Raw genomic sequence first — 14,133 nt, forward strand, 5'->3', positions numbered from 1 at the left:
CACTGACCAAACAGGAAGCTGAGCCCACATGGGAGCTTGTCTCTGAGAAGGATGCGTTGTAGGCGTTAAAATGTATTAAATATAGATGCAGCGGCTTCCTTTTCCTTAATGTTTATCCAAGAAAAGCAGTGGAGTATATGAAAATAGTCGGTTGATATTTTAGCGGTTTGGGAGCTTGACTCCCAGCCGGAAGATTCTGGATTCAAAACCAGTCTACCTGTTGGTATCCCTGGGCAAGAAGCCTTATCCCACCTAATACCACCATCATCAATTTCCAGTATCTATACGACTTATACCTTTTGAAACGGCCCTTTCAAATCCTAGTGGTGTTTCCACCTGTTATTAGGGGTGTACAGGTTCCTGGCTCAGTAGATCGGAAGGCCTAAAGTGAATCCAAACTGCTATTGACCTGATATAGGCCATCACTTGACTCAGCGCATTTTGACTCGCTGTGTTGGGTGCGGATTTATGCTGACGCTCTCGTCTGGAAGCTCTTTCATATTCGGGTGCTGTGCAGTAGTTATGCGGTGCGGAGCTGCATAATTCACAACAGACCACAGGCAGTCAGGAGAGAGCTTTTCAAAGCTAAAACTGATCCACGTATCTACCCATCACAGAGTACGTTTTATGTGTGACTGTCTGGAAATATTCGGATTCCGGCTAAAACCCGATTTGAAGCAGGGATTTTTGCCAACAGCTGTCTCCAGTATGTGTATCGGTGTTATTTTCCAGGCTTTTTCCAAAGCAGGTATTTTAGCAGGTGACGAAGCAGACCAAGTCACCCATTTTATTCAACAGAGAACAAGACTTAAACCGAAAGGCAAAGTTTCCTCAGAAGTAATAGAATATACTTGAAGTGCAGCACACTGCCTGGCCACAATGTTCCTCCTTTTAACTGCCACTGTGTCCTCTGCTGGGATCGGTGTCCTGGTGTGTACTGGTTTCATGTCTCCCCCAGTGTGAAGGGGAACAGAGAGGCAGAGCAAAGCATTTCTCTCAGCATGGTGCTCATAGCCTAATCCATCCCACTTCCTCTTGTACTTACCAGCTAAAGAGTTTGCACACCACATTGCTTCCCTACGTCCAGATGCTGCACAGATGCGTGAGAGCTGCTGACGTGGTCCTACCAACACGTTAAATGTATAACGCATACATTAACACATTCTGGCTTTTTTATGTTTATTGTGTTTAACAACACTGAGGCATGGGCTACTTTGTTTGTGCTGTAGGGAAAAAAGGGAAATGGGTTTTAAAGAGCTAACATTTGGTCAATATGTTTTGGGACACAGTTGAAGTTCTAAATGCTTAGAGTTCTGTAGGCTAATCGTTAAGGGACAATGGAACAAAATGGATTCCTAGTTAAACAGGTCAATTATATTACAAAATGCAATGTTTCTAGAATGTTTCTATAGCAACTTATGGCTGCCATATGCAGTCACCTCTCCCAGTAACTGTCACGTACAACTGTCGAGCTACCATGGTCGTCATCAGCAGAACAAACATTCATCACAAGAGAGGTTGTCTCTCATGTAATTGTTTAAAACTAAACACAACTAGACACAGTTTTTTTTTTTTTTAAAGCTAATTGGCAGTAACCCTGCCTGGCTTTCATGTTTATGAGCTTACCACAAAGGTGTGTACTTAAGGGCTGGTTTTAGTTAAACCTCAATTCCCATAAAGCGTTTCATTACAGTACCTTGATGTGTATTGTGTACATCAGCATTTTATTTCCTGGACTGGGGTAAATCATTATTTCCTGGACTGTTCAACCCCACCATTATTTTGATAGAAGTTGCCCTTGTTTCAACAAGATCGAAATTGCTTTGGGCGATTTCATTTATTTTGCCTAATATTTCTTTCATTAAATATGCACACATTGTCTTATGTGAATTTGCTTCTTGATTTCTGTTTTGTTCTCTTTATCCACACCTATAAGTGGTATTGCAGGTGTGTATTTGGACCAAACTTCCCTGTTATCAAAAGAGTTTTGCCTTTTGTGAAGTCAGTCAATAAGCAGTTGGTTTACTGGCAACGTGAACAGAGACTAGAAAAATAAAGTTAACTCTTCAAAGTTAGTTGAAGAGTGAGTCTGTAGCATAAGCTCCACCAACCCTCTAGGGCAGAAAAAACACTATTGGGCGATGGAAAACATATCATTAACCAAGCGTTTTTTTCTTTTTCTTTCCCCAGAAAGGTCCCGACCAACACCCAGTTTGTAACATTCTTCATATTCTAAACCATTGGATTTCCTCATTCGACGATAGTTAGTGACTTAATGGTAGGGTTGGCAAGTTCGATAAACCAGAAAGAGATGGATTTCAAATCGAAAAAATCCCACCCCTGCCTTTAGGCCTCTCTCTTAAGCCACTCCCCCAAAAGAGGTGGCTGGCAAGTTAGCCACCTGTAAAAAATCTGAAGATGAGCAATGAGTACTATCAGGAAGCAGCGTAGGGAGGTAGAAACAAAATATTTCCAATTATGCTGGGTTTATAGGGTTGGGTAGAATAATCGATAACCTAAAAATAATATTGATTGATTCATGGCACATGTAATATACATTTGATCGTGACACGTTGTTTACATTTGACATGGCTGGCTTGATTTGCGGGCTCTATTTCCTGTAATCTCATCTATCTACGCAACAGTGTTGAGATGGTGAGTAAGCTTATCAACAACAGAAGAAGAAACGAGACATCAAAGATGGAGAATGTTACGATTTGATTGCACCAAAACACTACCTAAAACTACCATGAGCATCTAGATTTGTTTTCAACTTAACCTTAAACGTTTTGCAATACATCTCTGATTCACCTGATTCTTGCCAATGCCCATCCCAAGGTAATTTGAGAATTCTGGATGTGTTTTTGTCACCCATGCTCACCTTGATAATCGTTAATACTGAAAGAAAGCTGTCAATGTTGCCATGGCAGTAAGTGTTTCCTAGGCAACAGCTTTGGCTCTATTATTGAGAAATAAATAATAGTATTGGACACATTTAAATGAATTTCCAGCACAAATGTAACATTTGACCCAACTGAAAGACAAATAATCAATTTTTAGAATCAGAGGAATAGCAGAATAAAACGGGCCAGGCTCATTATCTGTCACATTCGGTTTGATTCCCTGCCTTTGCACTTATTTTTACTTCTATGCTTGTGGAGACTCTGACTCAGTGCTGCTTCCTGTACAGAGGAGGAGATGGGGGCGGGGGAGGGAGGAGGAAACACTTAAGATGTCCCATGTGTTTGCCTTTCATGTTGGTGTATCACCCCAAAGGATTACAGTATCGAACCAACCAGTCTGGTCCAGCATTAGGTATCTCTTCCCCTGCCTCCGATAACAGCTAATCTTTATGGCTGTCCATTATTTATTAATGCCTGACCGGAGACTGACCCAAAGGTCTTGTTTCCTCTCGTTTCAAGTAGCCTCTGAAAAAAAGTGTCCATTTGAAAGATATTGGCGTATTACCATTATTATTTTATTTAGAAACATAAGATTGAGGCTAGTCACAATTATGTAACACACATTTCGGCTATGCATTTGGAGATGCTGTAGCTCTCATTATATGATCATCATTGTAGGATTGTAAGTCCACCAATACCCATCAGGGATTCAAGAGGGCACAGCTGGCCCAGCAAAGCAAATTGAAACGTAAGAACATAGGTATCGGGTGCCAGGCCCTTCCCACACAAATCTCTTGCATACTTCCTGTCTAGTATTTGCAGTTTATTTTTTCTACTTTTGTGGGGGTGCTGGGGTGTGGTCAGTGTGAGGTTATTGGTTCACCATTCAGTCCAAACCGAGGCCTGTGTGATCTGAGGCCCGAGAGCAGTGTGCCTCTCTGCCCACTCACTCATGTCTCTGGCATGCTGAGCGCTGTGGGATACAAATTAAAACAGTTTGGAAGTGCAGAAAGCGAAAGGGCTATTCCACAGATTTTCCGCCCGCGTGTTGAGAATAGACTTGGTGTGACAAAGAGTGCTTTTGTCTGCATTGTAGGCTATTGTTTAGATTGGAGCCGCCAAGACAGTTAAACTCTCAATCCTGATACATCCATGGCTCTTGCCCCAAGCCATGGACTAATCTCTACCTCGTCGGAGACATACAGCCAGGGGCCGTTTTAGACGGCCCCTGGTCGCTGAAGTACCACAGGTCGTTACCTCGTACTGACTAGGCTTTAAACAAACCGCATATAATGGACCGATTGTGTTGTCACAAAACCACAGAACACATGCATGATTCAAGGCCCAATCAGATGACAAGCCGCATAGAGTCAAGGAACCTCCTGATTCAAACCAAAATAGCCATTTTGTGTTAGGATAAAATAAGCATTTTTCTGTAGTCTCCTGGTGCAGCAGTCTTCTACCAAACAAGAGCCTAACTCTTCTGCTCCCTTTTCTCTTGGCTTTCTGCTAAGACAAACCTTGGAAAAACAGTAAGCGAATAGAGGAAGAAACCTGTGCTTGGCTAGAGCCCTTTCACTCTCTTCCGCTGTGTGTGTGTGTGTGTGTGTGTGTGTGTGTGTGTGTGTGTGTGTGTGTGTGTGTGTGTGTGTGTGTGTGTGTGTGTGTGTGTGTGTGTGTGTGTGTGTGTGTGTGTGTGTGTGTGTGTGTGTGTGTGTGACAGAGTGTCAAATCAACTCCTATTATCTTACCCTCATCTAGAGAGTGGTAACTGTTCCTGGTTCTTGGGGTGTTCTCCCTTCACTGTGTTTGACAGACAAACTCCACTGGCTTGTCCTGAATGCTAATGGATGGAGATCTATATGTCGTCTGGGGCAACCAGTGGGTGCAGAAGCACTCTGAAACCTCTGATTCCAATCGCGTGAGTTTTCTTCTGTCTCTCACGGTCTCTGCATTTGCTCAATTCTGGACTGCAGCAGTTGTATCTTAGAGTGATTGGACTGAAATATGAACTAGTTGAATAATTGCATGCGATGAAGAAGGTTAAATGCATTTTGTCCATGGGTTACAATGCCTACAGCAATTAGAAAATGAAACACAACAGGGTTAGCTTTTTGATCTTCTTTTGGCATCCTGTTATTTCATTTTAGTGAATTATTCTATGTGCTCTGAGCTCACATAGTCTTCTATTGAAGTGGCCTATGAGTAGTTCCATTGTTTTAGCACAACAGGAACACATCAGAGGATATGATGAAGCACAATAGCATTCATACCAGGTTCTTTCAGCCTCGGTTTGGAAAGTACTGGCTGAATCAACCTCCTGGCTACTCCTAGGCTATTGGCTAGATGTCATTATGGATAAGAGGCCGACCTTCTCAATGTAAAGCCCCTGTGAATCCAAGCAAGGCTCATCTCTGACACATCCTAATAGATTACTTCAAGTCGTTGATTGGCGATGATGATTAATTATGTGCACACTGTTTACTTGCAATAAGTGTGAATCTGGTTCTAATCTGAATGGAAAAAAACAACGGCTTTGTTTTCAATCAGATGAGTCATTTGTAATGCATTAGCAAGAGTGCAAGTGCCATACAAAATCACATTGTATGTGGCTTGAAATGTGTAAGGAAGTAGAGCATTGCATTATCTATTTGCACCATTTCCTGATTATTTTGACTGTCCGACAGCCATGCTCATGTTCTGCTATACAAATCTTTTAGAGATATGATCAATTTTTTTCCTGTTCAAGCCAGGCAGTGAGTTCCTGTCCTCTTCTGTGATTTGCATACAGACAGAACTGGTGATGGTATCAGTGTACCTGCCAAGATAAATATGCTTTGGGGAAAGGTCAGCGAATAGGTAGGAGATGCTGAAAGCTATACTATATATAGTATGCTGCTGATCCTAACTTATTTGTGGTGGCGGTGGTGAGCCGGGATGGGCAGTGCAACAAAAGCCTGTGCAGGGAAAGCTGTGCTTGCTCTGGACTTTGTAGTGGTAGTGGCTGGTGGTTATTTTAGTTTTGGGCTCAATGTCTTTCTTCGGTTTTGTGTTTTAGTGCATGTCAAACCTCAACATTGTAATTTGGAGCTCTTTATTTTGACTTGGAAAGTGCTCCTTTTTTTTAAGGCGTTTTCCAGTGTTTTATTTTCGGGGTAAATAACACATTGCGTAATTTTGGCTGCATTACGTGTTTTCTCTAGGGGGGTAGTTCGTTTTCTATCTCTCAACCCCTCAGAGGGGAGAGTAAGTTGCTTGCTAAATAATGTTCATCCAGGTTATGTTGTAGGAAGCCTAGCCATCACAACACAAACTAGTAATATTATGTGTAGATACGACTATGGCAATGGTAAATTGCCATAGTGGGTCTGAACTGACTGATACGTTTCGAATTTTTTGCATTGTGTAAATCATGTGTTGCGTCAGACTATCTTCTCAATGGGTTCTTCATAGATTCGATTATTAGAGTGATTTTCTAGATTTGGGCCCAAACTGATGAGCCTAATGTCGGTAGATCCTCAGAGTCCTGGCATCCTCTATGTCACTTCTTGGCGGCTTAGTTTCACCAGCAACTTAGATCTCAGAGTCATCACTCCACTGCTCTGCTTTAAAAAGCACCAATGTAATTACACCGGCGAACAAGCCAATCGTTTGGGTTGCGGTACCTACAAATCATATTCTGCTTTCTAACTTACAGGGCAAGTTCCGACTTTTAAGTTACTTTTTTTTTTTAGAGACTGATCCAGTTTCATTACTTGCCATGTAGCATTTAACCGTACATGGATGTGATTCCTGCTATGTAGTGAGAAATGATAATAAGTTGCCAGTGTCACTAGCGGTGTCTCTTTCATTTCTGCATGTGCATGCTCGTTGAGTCGAAAAGGAACTAGGCTCTCTTCCTGTTTAAGACTTTCAGGTTTGTCTAAGTAGGACGTTGTGAAGGGGCCTAAAATGGAACAGCATTTCACTCCTGAGAAAAGTGTTCTAGCTGCAGAAGAATAGGAACAGGTCATCTCTCTGCAAAAAACACTTTGATGTCAGTGAATAGTGGTTTTTGTGACTTTGTTTTCACATGCTATTTGAATCTTAAAGATGCCTTTACCCATTCTTCTCGTATCTTGGAAATAAAAAATCGATAAGCCGCCTTGGGTAAATAATCAGTTGTCCTATAATGTGATTTAAATTAAAAATGTTCTACCAGTGTTCCCCTTGAGGACATAATGGTGCAAAGCAAACGATGTGGAAGATATTCGACCTGCCTTTATTTACCTACTGTTTTACGCATTGAGTAAACAAAGCTGTCAACTCCAATAAATGCATCCTCGCAGCCAGCGTAGACTATTTCTGAATCAAACAAGAATGTACGTTCACCGTGAGTGTGGGCTAATGTCGCATCTTCTGTCTCCTCCATCCATTTTTAAATGTACTTACACTTATGAACTTAAAAAAATATATATACTAAAACAAATATTGAAATGTATCAACAATCTATGCAGACAAAGGAGTCTCAGTAGGAAGGGATCTGGGATCAGTGAATAAGAAGCTTGAACATACTGTACAGTAGTAGACTGGAAGTAGAGCGAGGTGACGGTCACAGGACCCGGCCTTCAGCATATACTGTTCCATTGGACACACGCACGCACGCGCACGCACACGCACACACACACACACAGTAATGACGAAGCGTATGTTCTTTATTAGAAAGCCCAGGGTTTCATTAACCCTCGAACATACACTGTCACTGTTTTTAAGTGCTTCTAGGCCACCATGTAGTTTAGTGTCATGTGTTTCTCTTAACTTTTTACTGAATGTAAAGGGGACAGCATATTAGTTTTACAGCAGTAAACAAGCAGTCAGGAGAAGAGCGGGTGAGCAAAACATCCAGCCAGGTGACCCTGCCCCAGAGCTGTCCCCATTTACTGCCTGTACGGAGGCTACGGCCCCATTAACAGGGCCTTCTCTTTCACCCAGCATGCAGCTGAAGAGACTGTAACCCCAGCATTACCTCTGCTTTTTCAATCAATGAGTTTGCCGGTCTCGAGGGATCTTGTGGGCGGCTCATCGCGGGCCCAGCGGCGGCTCTCCCCGCATCCTGCACTCTCGCTCTCTCTCGTTCGTTCTCTCTCTCAATGCTCTTTCCATCAGATACTGGCTGCCCTCCCGGGCAGAGTAGATCGGCTCCTCAAGGACACTGACTGTACATATTTACAAGTCTTAATGCATCCACTTCCTGTTGACAGTGTATCCAGTGCTTTGACTATCAGCTTCTGTTTTGACATGTTCACCCACACTACTCCTCTCAGTGTAACTTCTGTTTGTACTACCAGTCGGTTAGAGTGTTGACTTGTCCCTTCTCCATTAGCTCCAGGCGACGCGGTTGTGCCCCGAAGTACTAGTTAGTCGTTTATGCGGGTCTTTAAAGTAACTAAACTAGCCAGTTGTGAGGTCTGCTACTAAGCGTTGGTAGACGGGTGATAATAAATTTGAAGTGCATAAAGGGTAAAAATGTCTTGCTCAAATTGCTATTTAACTTATATTCACTCTTGTTGTGTCCAGGTGTTGGTAGAAGACAAACGGCCATGTTGAAAGGGGCCACCACCAAGGTGGGGCTGCCCAAGCCAGGGCCCCAAGAGCGGGCCAGACATGCGTCTATTCCTTCCTCCTCCACCATACCCTCCAGCTCCCTAAGGACCTCCAGGTCCTCCAACACGCTGGCCTCAGACCTGCGCCTCAGCAGGGTAAGTGATGATTAAGTAACCCCCCATACCCCACCATATGTCTTTTGGCTCAAGTATTGAAATGATTTGATGTATGCTATAAAATGGATGCCTGTAGAAACTAGAATAGTGAATGTATCAGCTCTAGAATCTCTGATTCTCTCTGATTTTGTGAGTAAGTGGTCTACCACTTCCCAGCCTACAGTGCACTGGTGGCCTTACCACCAGATGTGTGTTCTGTGATGCAGATGAAGAGGGCCAGTAGCGACGATGCTCTGGCCAAGCCGGCATTGGGCGCAGCCACTTCCAGGATGAGGAAGACCGTCACAACTGGAGCTATCTCAGACCTGCCAGAGGCCCGCCCCCGGACCCTGACTGGTAGGCCAATAACCAATCACAGAGAGTCATGTGATCCTGTGCCCCACCCACCATCTTGACCTTCTTTGACTTTTGAATTATAGTACATTTTTATGGTCAATGATTTATGAAGTATTATGATTGGGTGGTGGCGTGGGATGATGTGTTCCTACTGCTGAATGATGAGATGGCTTTGAACAGTGGACTCTGTGTGTTTTCGTCATCAATTGAATATGAATGTGAATCATTTATGCATTGTTTGATCTTGACCAGTTATCAAAGAAATAATGTGAACAGTGATAATAGATGCTTTTTGCAGTTTATATCCAATCGCAGATTTGATGGCCATATTAATATGAAAATGAATGTTGAAGTAATTATAGAAATGTATTGTAATTGTGAAGTGACGGCATACCATTTTATGTCAGCAAAGACTAGCCACACTAACAATGAATGGCCACTAGAGGGCCACAGAGCTTCAGCAGCTCTATCCCAAAGATGGTCATTCTTAATTTTTTGCTCACAATTTCTTTTACTTACTGTTTGCTGTATTTAGGGTGTGCAGGTGTCTAGGGTGTTGGCCCATATTTTGGGAATTTCCTGCATTCACTGTCTGCTATTGTGACTGGAAAAATAAGCCTTGGATATGGAAGCAAAGTGGAAAATATGAGGGTTCACTTTTCTGATGCATGGGTATGGAAAGGGATGGATCAACCTTAATTGATCCCATACTCTCATTCTGTGTATTTGGGTTGTTTGGTCTAGTTGTGTAATGATTTTGAGAATCCTGTTTACATTGAGTATCTGCAAGAATCCTATTGGGGACATTTCTGGATTGCATTAATCATTTTAGTTTACATTTTTTGTGTCCATATTGAATGTAGAGCCTCTCGATCTGCATTCTTCTATGCGTCTGCGTGCCTGGGTACACACAGTGTGATTGTCTGGTCATGTCTCTAATTGTTGGTACAGGTTTGGCAAGATTAGTATGATGCAAGTTCACCAAAAAGATGTTGTGTGATATGATGGAGTCAGGCACTTCTTTTATGCCTTCAGTTATGTTTATGAATAGCAGAGGTAGGGTGGATCTAGGCGTTCATAAGGTCATCACCTGACTCAGTCTTTTTGTGTTTGTGAAGCAATTAACTTTAGAATACTATGCACTCTTTTGTAATAAGGTGGACCGTCACACTCGTCCTTTTCTAATAGAGGAGAGTACTGGTTCCTATGTGTGTTGTGGAAAATTAACATTAATTGTGGAAAAGTTGTACCGCTGACATAATTAAAGTTTATTGACAATTTCCCCCAATCAGCATAGAGAATGTGTTATGCAATGCTGTGTAATTCTCACAATCAATTGTATTACTCCAGAAAGTATCCTTACATTTACGAGATTGGTTTAATGGGCATTATGCTACTAAACGAGCAGTTAATTCAAGCCCACATCAGACAAATTTGCTTGATGTTTAAGGGAGGAATGTTTGCGTTAGTTGTATTATTCATCAAAGTATGTAGAGTCCGCTCTGACACTGAGATAAAAGCTTATGTGTGCTGTATTAAACCAAGGTTGCTCTTCAAAGGACTGTTGGTTCAAGCATCACAAATTGATTTCTTTACCAAAGCCCGGATGGAAAAAGCTTTCCTCTATCTCACTTTTCTTTTTCTCATTTTGTTCCTCTCTTCCTCTCTCCGAGTTCTGCAGCGTAACCCATATAAAAGGCTACCATTGAACGAGGGGTTCCTAATTAGCAAACATGGCACTTTTTAAGCATACTCACACCCAAGGATACAAGCGACCCTACTTTGTATCAAACCCAATTAATTAATTACTGTGACAGCGCTTGGTCTGCCCTACTTTTGGTGGTCGACCGCTATTGGCTAACCAAGCAGAATTTGCTGTCAGTGTTTAATAAATGTATTCTGTATTCAAAGCAGTGGCTCTTTAAAAGAGGTGCGAACTGTAATGATTGCAGTTTTAACACGCACGTACACACATTCACACACACTCTCTCATCATGCAGTGCTGGACAAACTACAATAAGCCTTTCATAAAAAGTGCATTTGCATGCGGGATCCCTGCTTCATCCACCAGTGTCTGAGCTGAGGCAGAATGCGTAGCCCCCAAAGCAGGGTCAGTCATTATCAATGAGCAGGCCAGGTGGCTTTGTTTTTCTCGTCAACGCCCCATTACATACACTGATGACATCCAGGACGTTGACTATACATCATGGCATCATGACCCATCTGTCCACCAAGCCACCAGAGGACAGACGGGATGGCCACAACCCTTTGTCTTTCTCTGCCTCGGCATCGGGGCCCACTTGGAGTCGCCTGACATGCATAGAGGGCTGTGGATGACGACTGATTGATAAACCGTAGATATTTGAATATAAGAAAAAATATATATAAAGTTTAAAATTTAAATAATCGATATAAAACAATTACAAATTTTAGGCAGGTCTCCATGTGTCTTGACTATAAGAAAATACTGTTTAACGTAAAGCAAAGTGTTTCCCTCTGTGCATTTTAAGTGCATACAGCATGGGTGAATGCCAGTAAAGTATCTAAAGACATTTGAAGTCAACAGTAAGTCTACATCAGACTGTGCAACTAGCGGAAAATCCAGTTATCCGGGAGTGCTAGCCACACATGCACATTAGATGAGCGTCCATGTGCAACCCTGCCACTATCAGCACTTTACGAGTGGGACTCTCTTGCGTATTACCTTCTCAAAGGAAAGGCCATATTTTGAATATAGATTGGGGTGGCGACCCACGATATTTGCACAGTATGATATGATGCTGCTGAAAGGGTCTTTGAAATGTCTCGGGTGGTTTGGTTTATTGATATCAAAGAGTGGGAATCAGCAAGTCTTTTGAATTGTCAAGGATGTTGCTTAATGGCAGATTCCCTAAAGCTTTTTGGGCATTTGTTGCATGTATTTTTCGCCAATATTTTTCGCCAATATGACCAGACTAGGTCTGACTTGAAAATGATAAGCTTTGCCTCTTTTGGTCTAGTGAACTAGATGCTGTAGTAGCCATCTTGGTTAAGTTCATCCGTTCACTCTGGAGGCCAGATGTACGATTTACAAAAAAAGGAATAAGGTAAAAAATTATCGAAAAGAAAACTGCCTATCTAACACAGAGGCCTTTATGGCTGTGTTGGGTATTAACGTTAATGTTTGGGTATTATCTATGATTTAACGGACCTCTTAAAGTTCAGAAAAAAAAATTACTCTTCACTTTCTGTCTTAAAGCATAAGCATCAATTATGTCATTATATCATTACATCTAAATGCGTATTTAATATGTTAGTTTTACTAGGCCAAACTATATACAGTGTTTTATAGATGGATCGATATATAGTTATAACTGACTGAAGCACTATGTCATAGTTTGACTCTCGGTCATTCTCCGACCAGGCATGGCACCCCTTCCCTTCCAGCACTCACTCAAGATGATTACAATGGACAGATCAGACACACACACACACACACACACACACACACACACACACACACACACACACACACACACACACACACACACACACACACACACACACGACCATCATCATGCCCATCATCATCAGTTTTGGGGGGGCTAAGAGAGGGCCAGTTGGGTAAGAGTTGTGACCCTCCTCACAGCGGGCTACACTAATGAGCCTCCAGTGTTGGTTTGGTTAATGGACTCGTGTCACTTCACCCCTCGTCAGTGGGCCAGCTCTACCGTGCAGAGCCCCGGCAGTCGCAAGGGGTTAAAACCCAGCCGCGGCTGGATGACTTATTCAGGATGCTTCATCAATATTTCAATGAAGCTTTCGCTCTGAGACGAGTCTCTGTGGAGTATGTGAGGGAAGTGGACGGACGCGTTAGACGGTCCTGCTCTTTAAATAACTTCAATGCTCAAGTGGCCTGGAAGAGCCTGATGGACTCTTTCAGGAAAAAGGGCATTGACGGGTGCGGTTGCACCCTGGTTTTACCTGCTGTAGCGGTTCAAGCTTAAAGCTGGGCTTTGTTATAAATTGCACTGTTACCATTTTATGCGTCAACAGGCATGAATCATGAAATAGATTTTTGTAAAAAAGAATCCTCCGTTCAACTGTTAGCATATCTGTGTTAAAAGACATTGAATGGTTTATTTTTAAGAAAGGCATTCAGCCTCAAAATGCCCCTCGCTATAAGCTGTTGTTGGATATTGATTCCATGAATTGACTCTAATGAGATTCTATAGTTCTACAGCAGTATTATGCCATAGTGTTGTTGAATACTTGATTCAGAATGGTAAATAAGTTGCCAAAGGTGTGCATTATTATTTTTAACGGTACACCACAGCCTTTTTAAACATTTCCCGATCATTTTGCTACAAATCCAACATTCAAACGTAACTATTGGCCAGATGTTTCCTTTACAACGCAAAAAAAACATACACCCAAAACACTGCAGGAGAATATTAAAATTTCAGCTGATTCAGGCGATAAAAATCCAATACTATTATAGATAAAAGTTGCTTTTATCTAATCCCAGCTGGTAACTGTTGTATAAGGGCAATAAACCACTCCTGGCTATCCCGATATTGAAAAATAATGTATTCCCTCATTATTTTTCAATAACGGCACAGCTCATCATCGTTTATTCCTTCCATATTAACTATCTTTACTAAATAAAACCTTCTGACTGAAAACAAAGTTCCTGGTTTAGTTTCTTTCCCCCCCTATTTCAGAGTGTAACTCTCTTATTTGCTAATCAGCTTGTGTAGCGGGCAGCGTTGTTGTGACATTCTCCATGAGTTATATACTGAGGAGGACTGTCTCTAGCATTCGGGCTCCAAGTTTAACAGCGAGACGATAAAGATGTTTAACAGAAGGAACCAGCTTTGCCGTAATGAGGGGCCTCAATCTCCCCCATGCCCGCAGGATATCTGTCCTCCTGAACCCAAGCGCCTTCATTAAAGAGCCACCGAGAAATGCTTTACGGACTACTGTCTACCCACTAATCATCTCATGCGCTAAGGGTCCCTGTCAATCACTCATCTCCATCTCGGGCAGCCTCGGCTTCTTATCATGTTTACCAATTACCGAGGGTTTGTCACACGAGCGTCTCTCGTCATGTATCAACACCTCCTCTTTTGTATTTTCATTTTTCTAGCTGATTT

General features: G+C 42.2%; 1 protein-coding gene across 2 annotated transcripts in view; it reads left to right on the forward strand.

The window, feature by feature from the left end:
* Positions 1–14,133, forward strand: part of specc1 (sperm antigen with calponin homology and coiled-coil domains 1) — a 54,752-nt gene that overhangs the window by 3,846 nt on the left and 36,773 nt on the right. For both annotated transcript variants that reach the window (XM_060057321.1, XM_060057323.1), the window contains exons 2-3: positions 8,460–8,641; positions 8,869–8,998. In XM_060057321.1, the coding sequence (XP_059913304.1) occupies positions 8,460–8,641; positions 8,869–8,998 (312 nt within the window). The remainder of the gene's footprint in view (positions 1–8,459; positions 8,642–8,868; positions 8,999–14,133) is intronic.

The sequence above is a fragment of the Gadus macrocephalus genome, chromosome 7 (genome assembly GCF_031168955.1).
Source record: "Gadus macrocephalus chromosome 7, ASM3116895v1".
Classification (NCBI taxonomy): domain Eukaryota; kingdom Metazoa; phylum Chordata; class Actinopteri; order Gadiformes; family Gadidae; genus Gadus; species Gadus macrocephalus.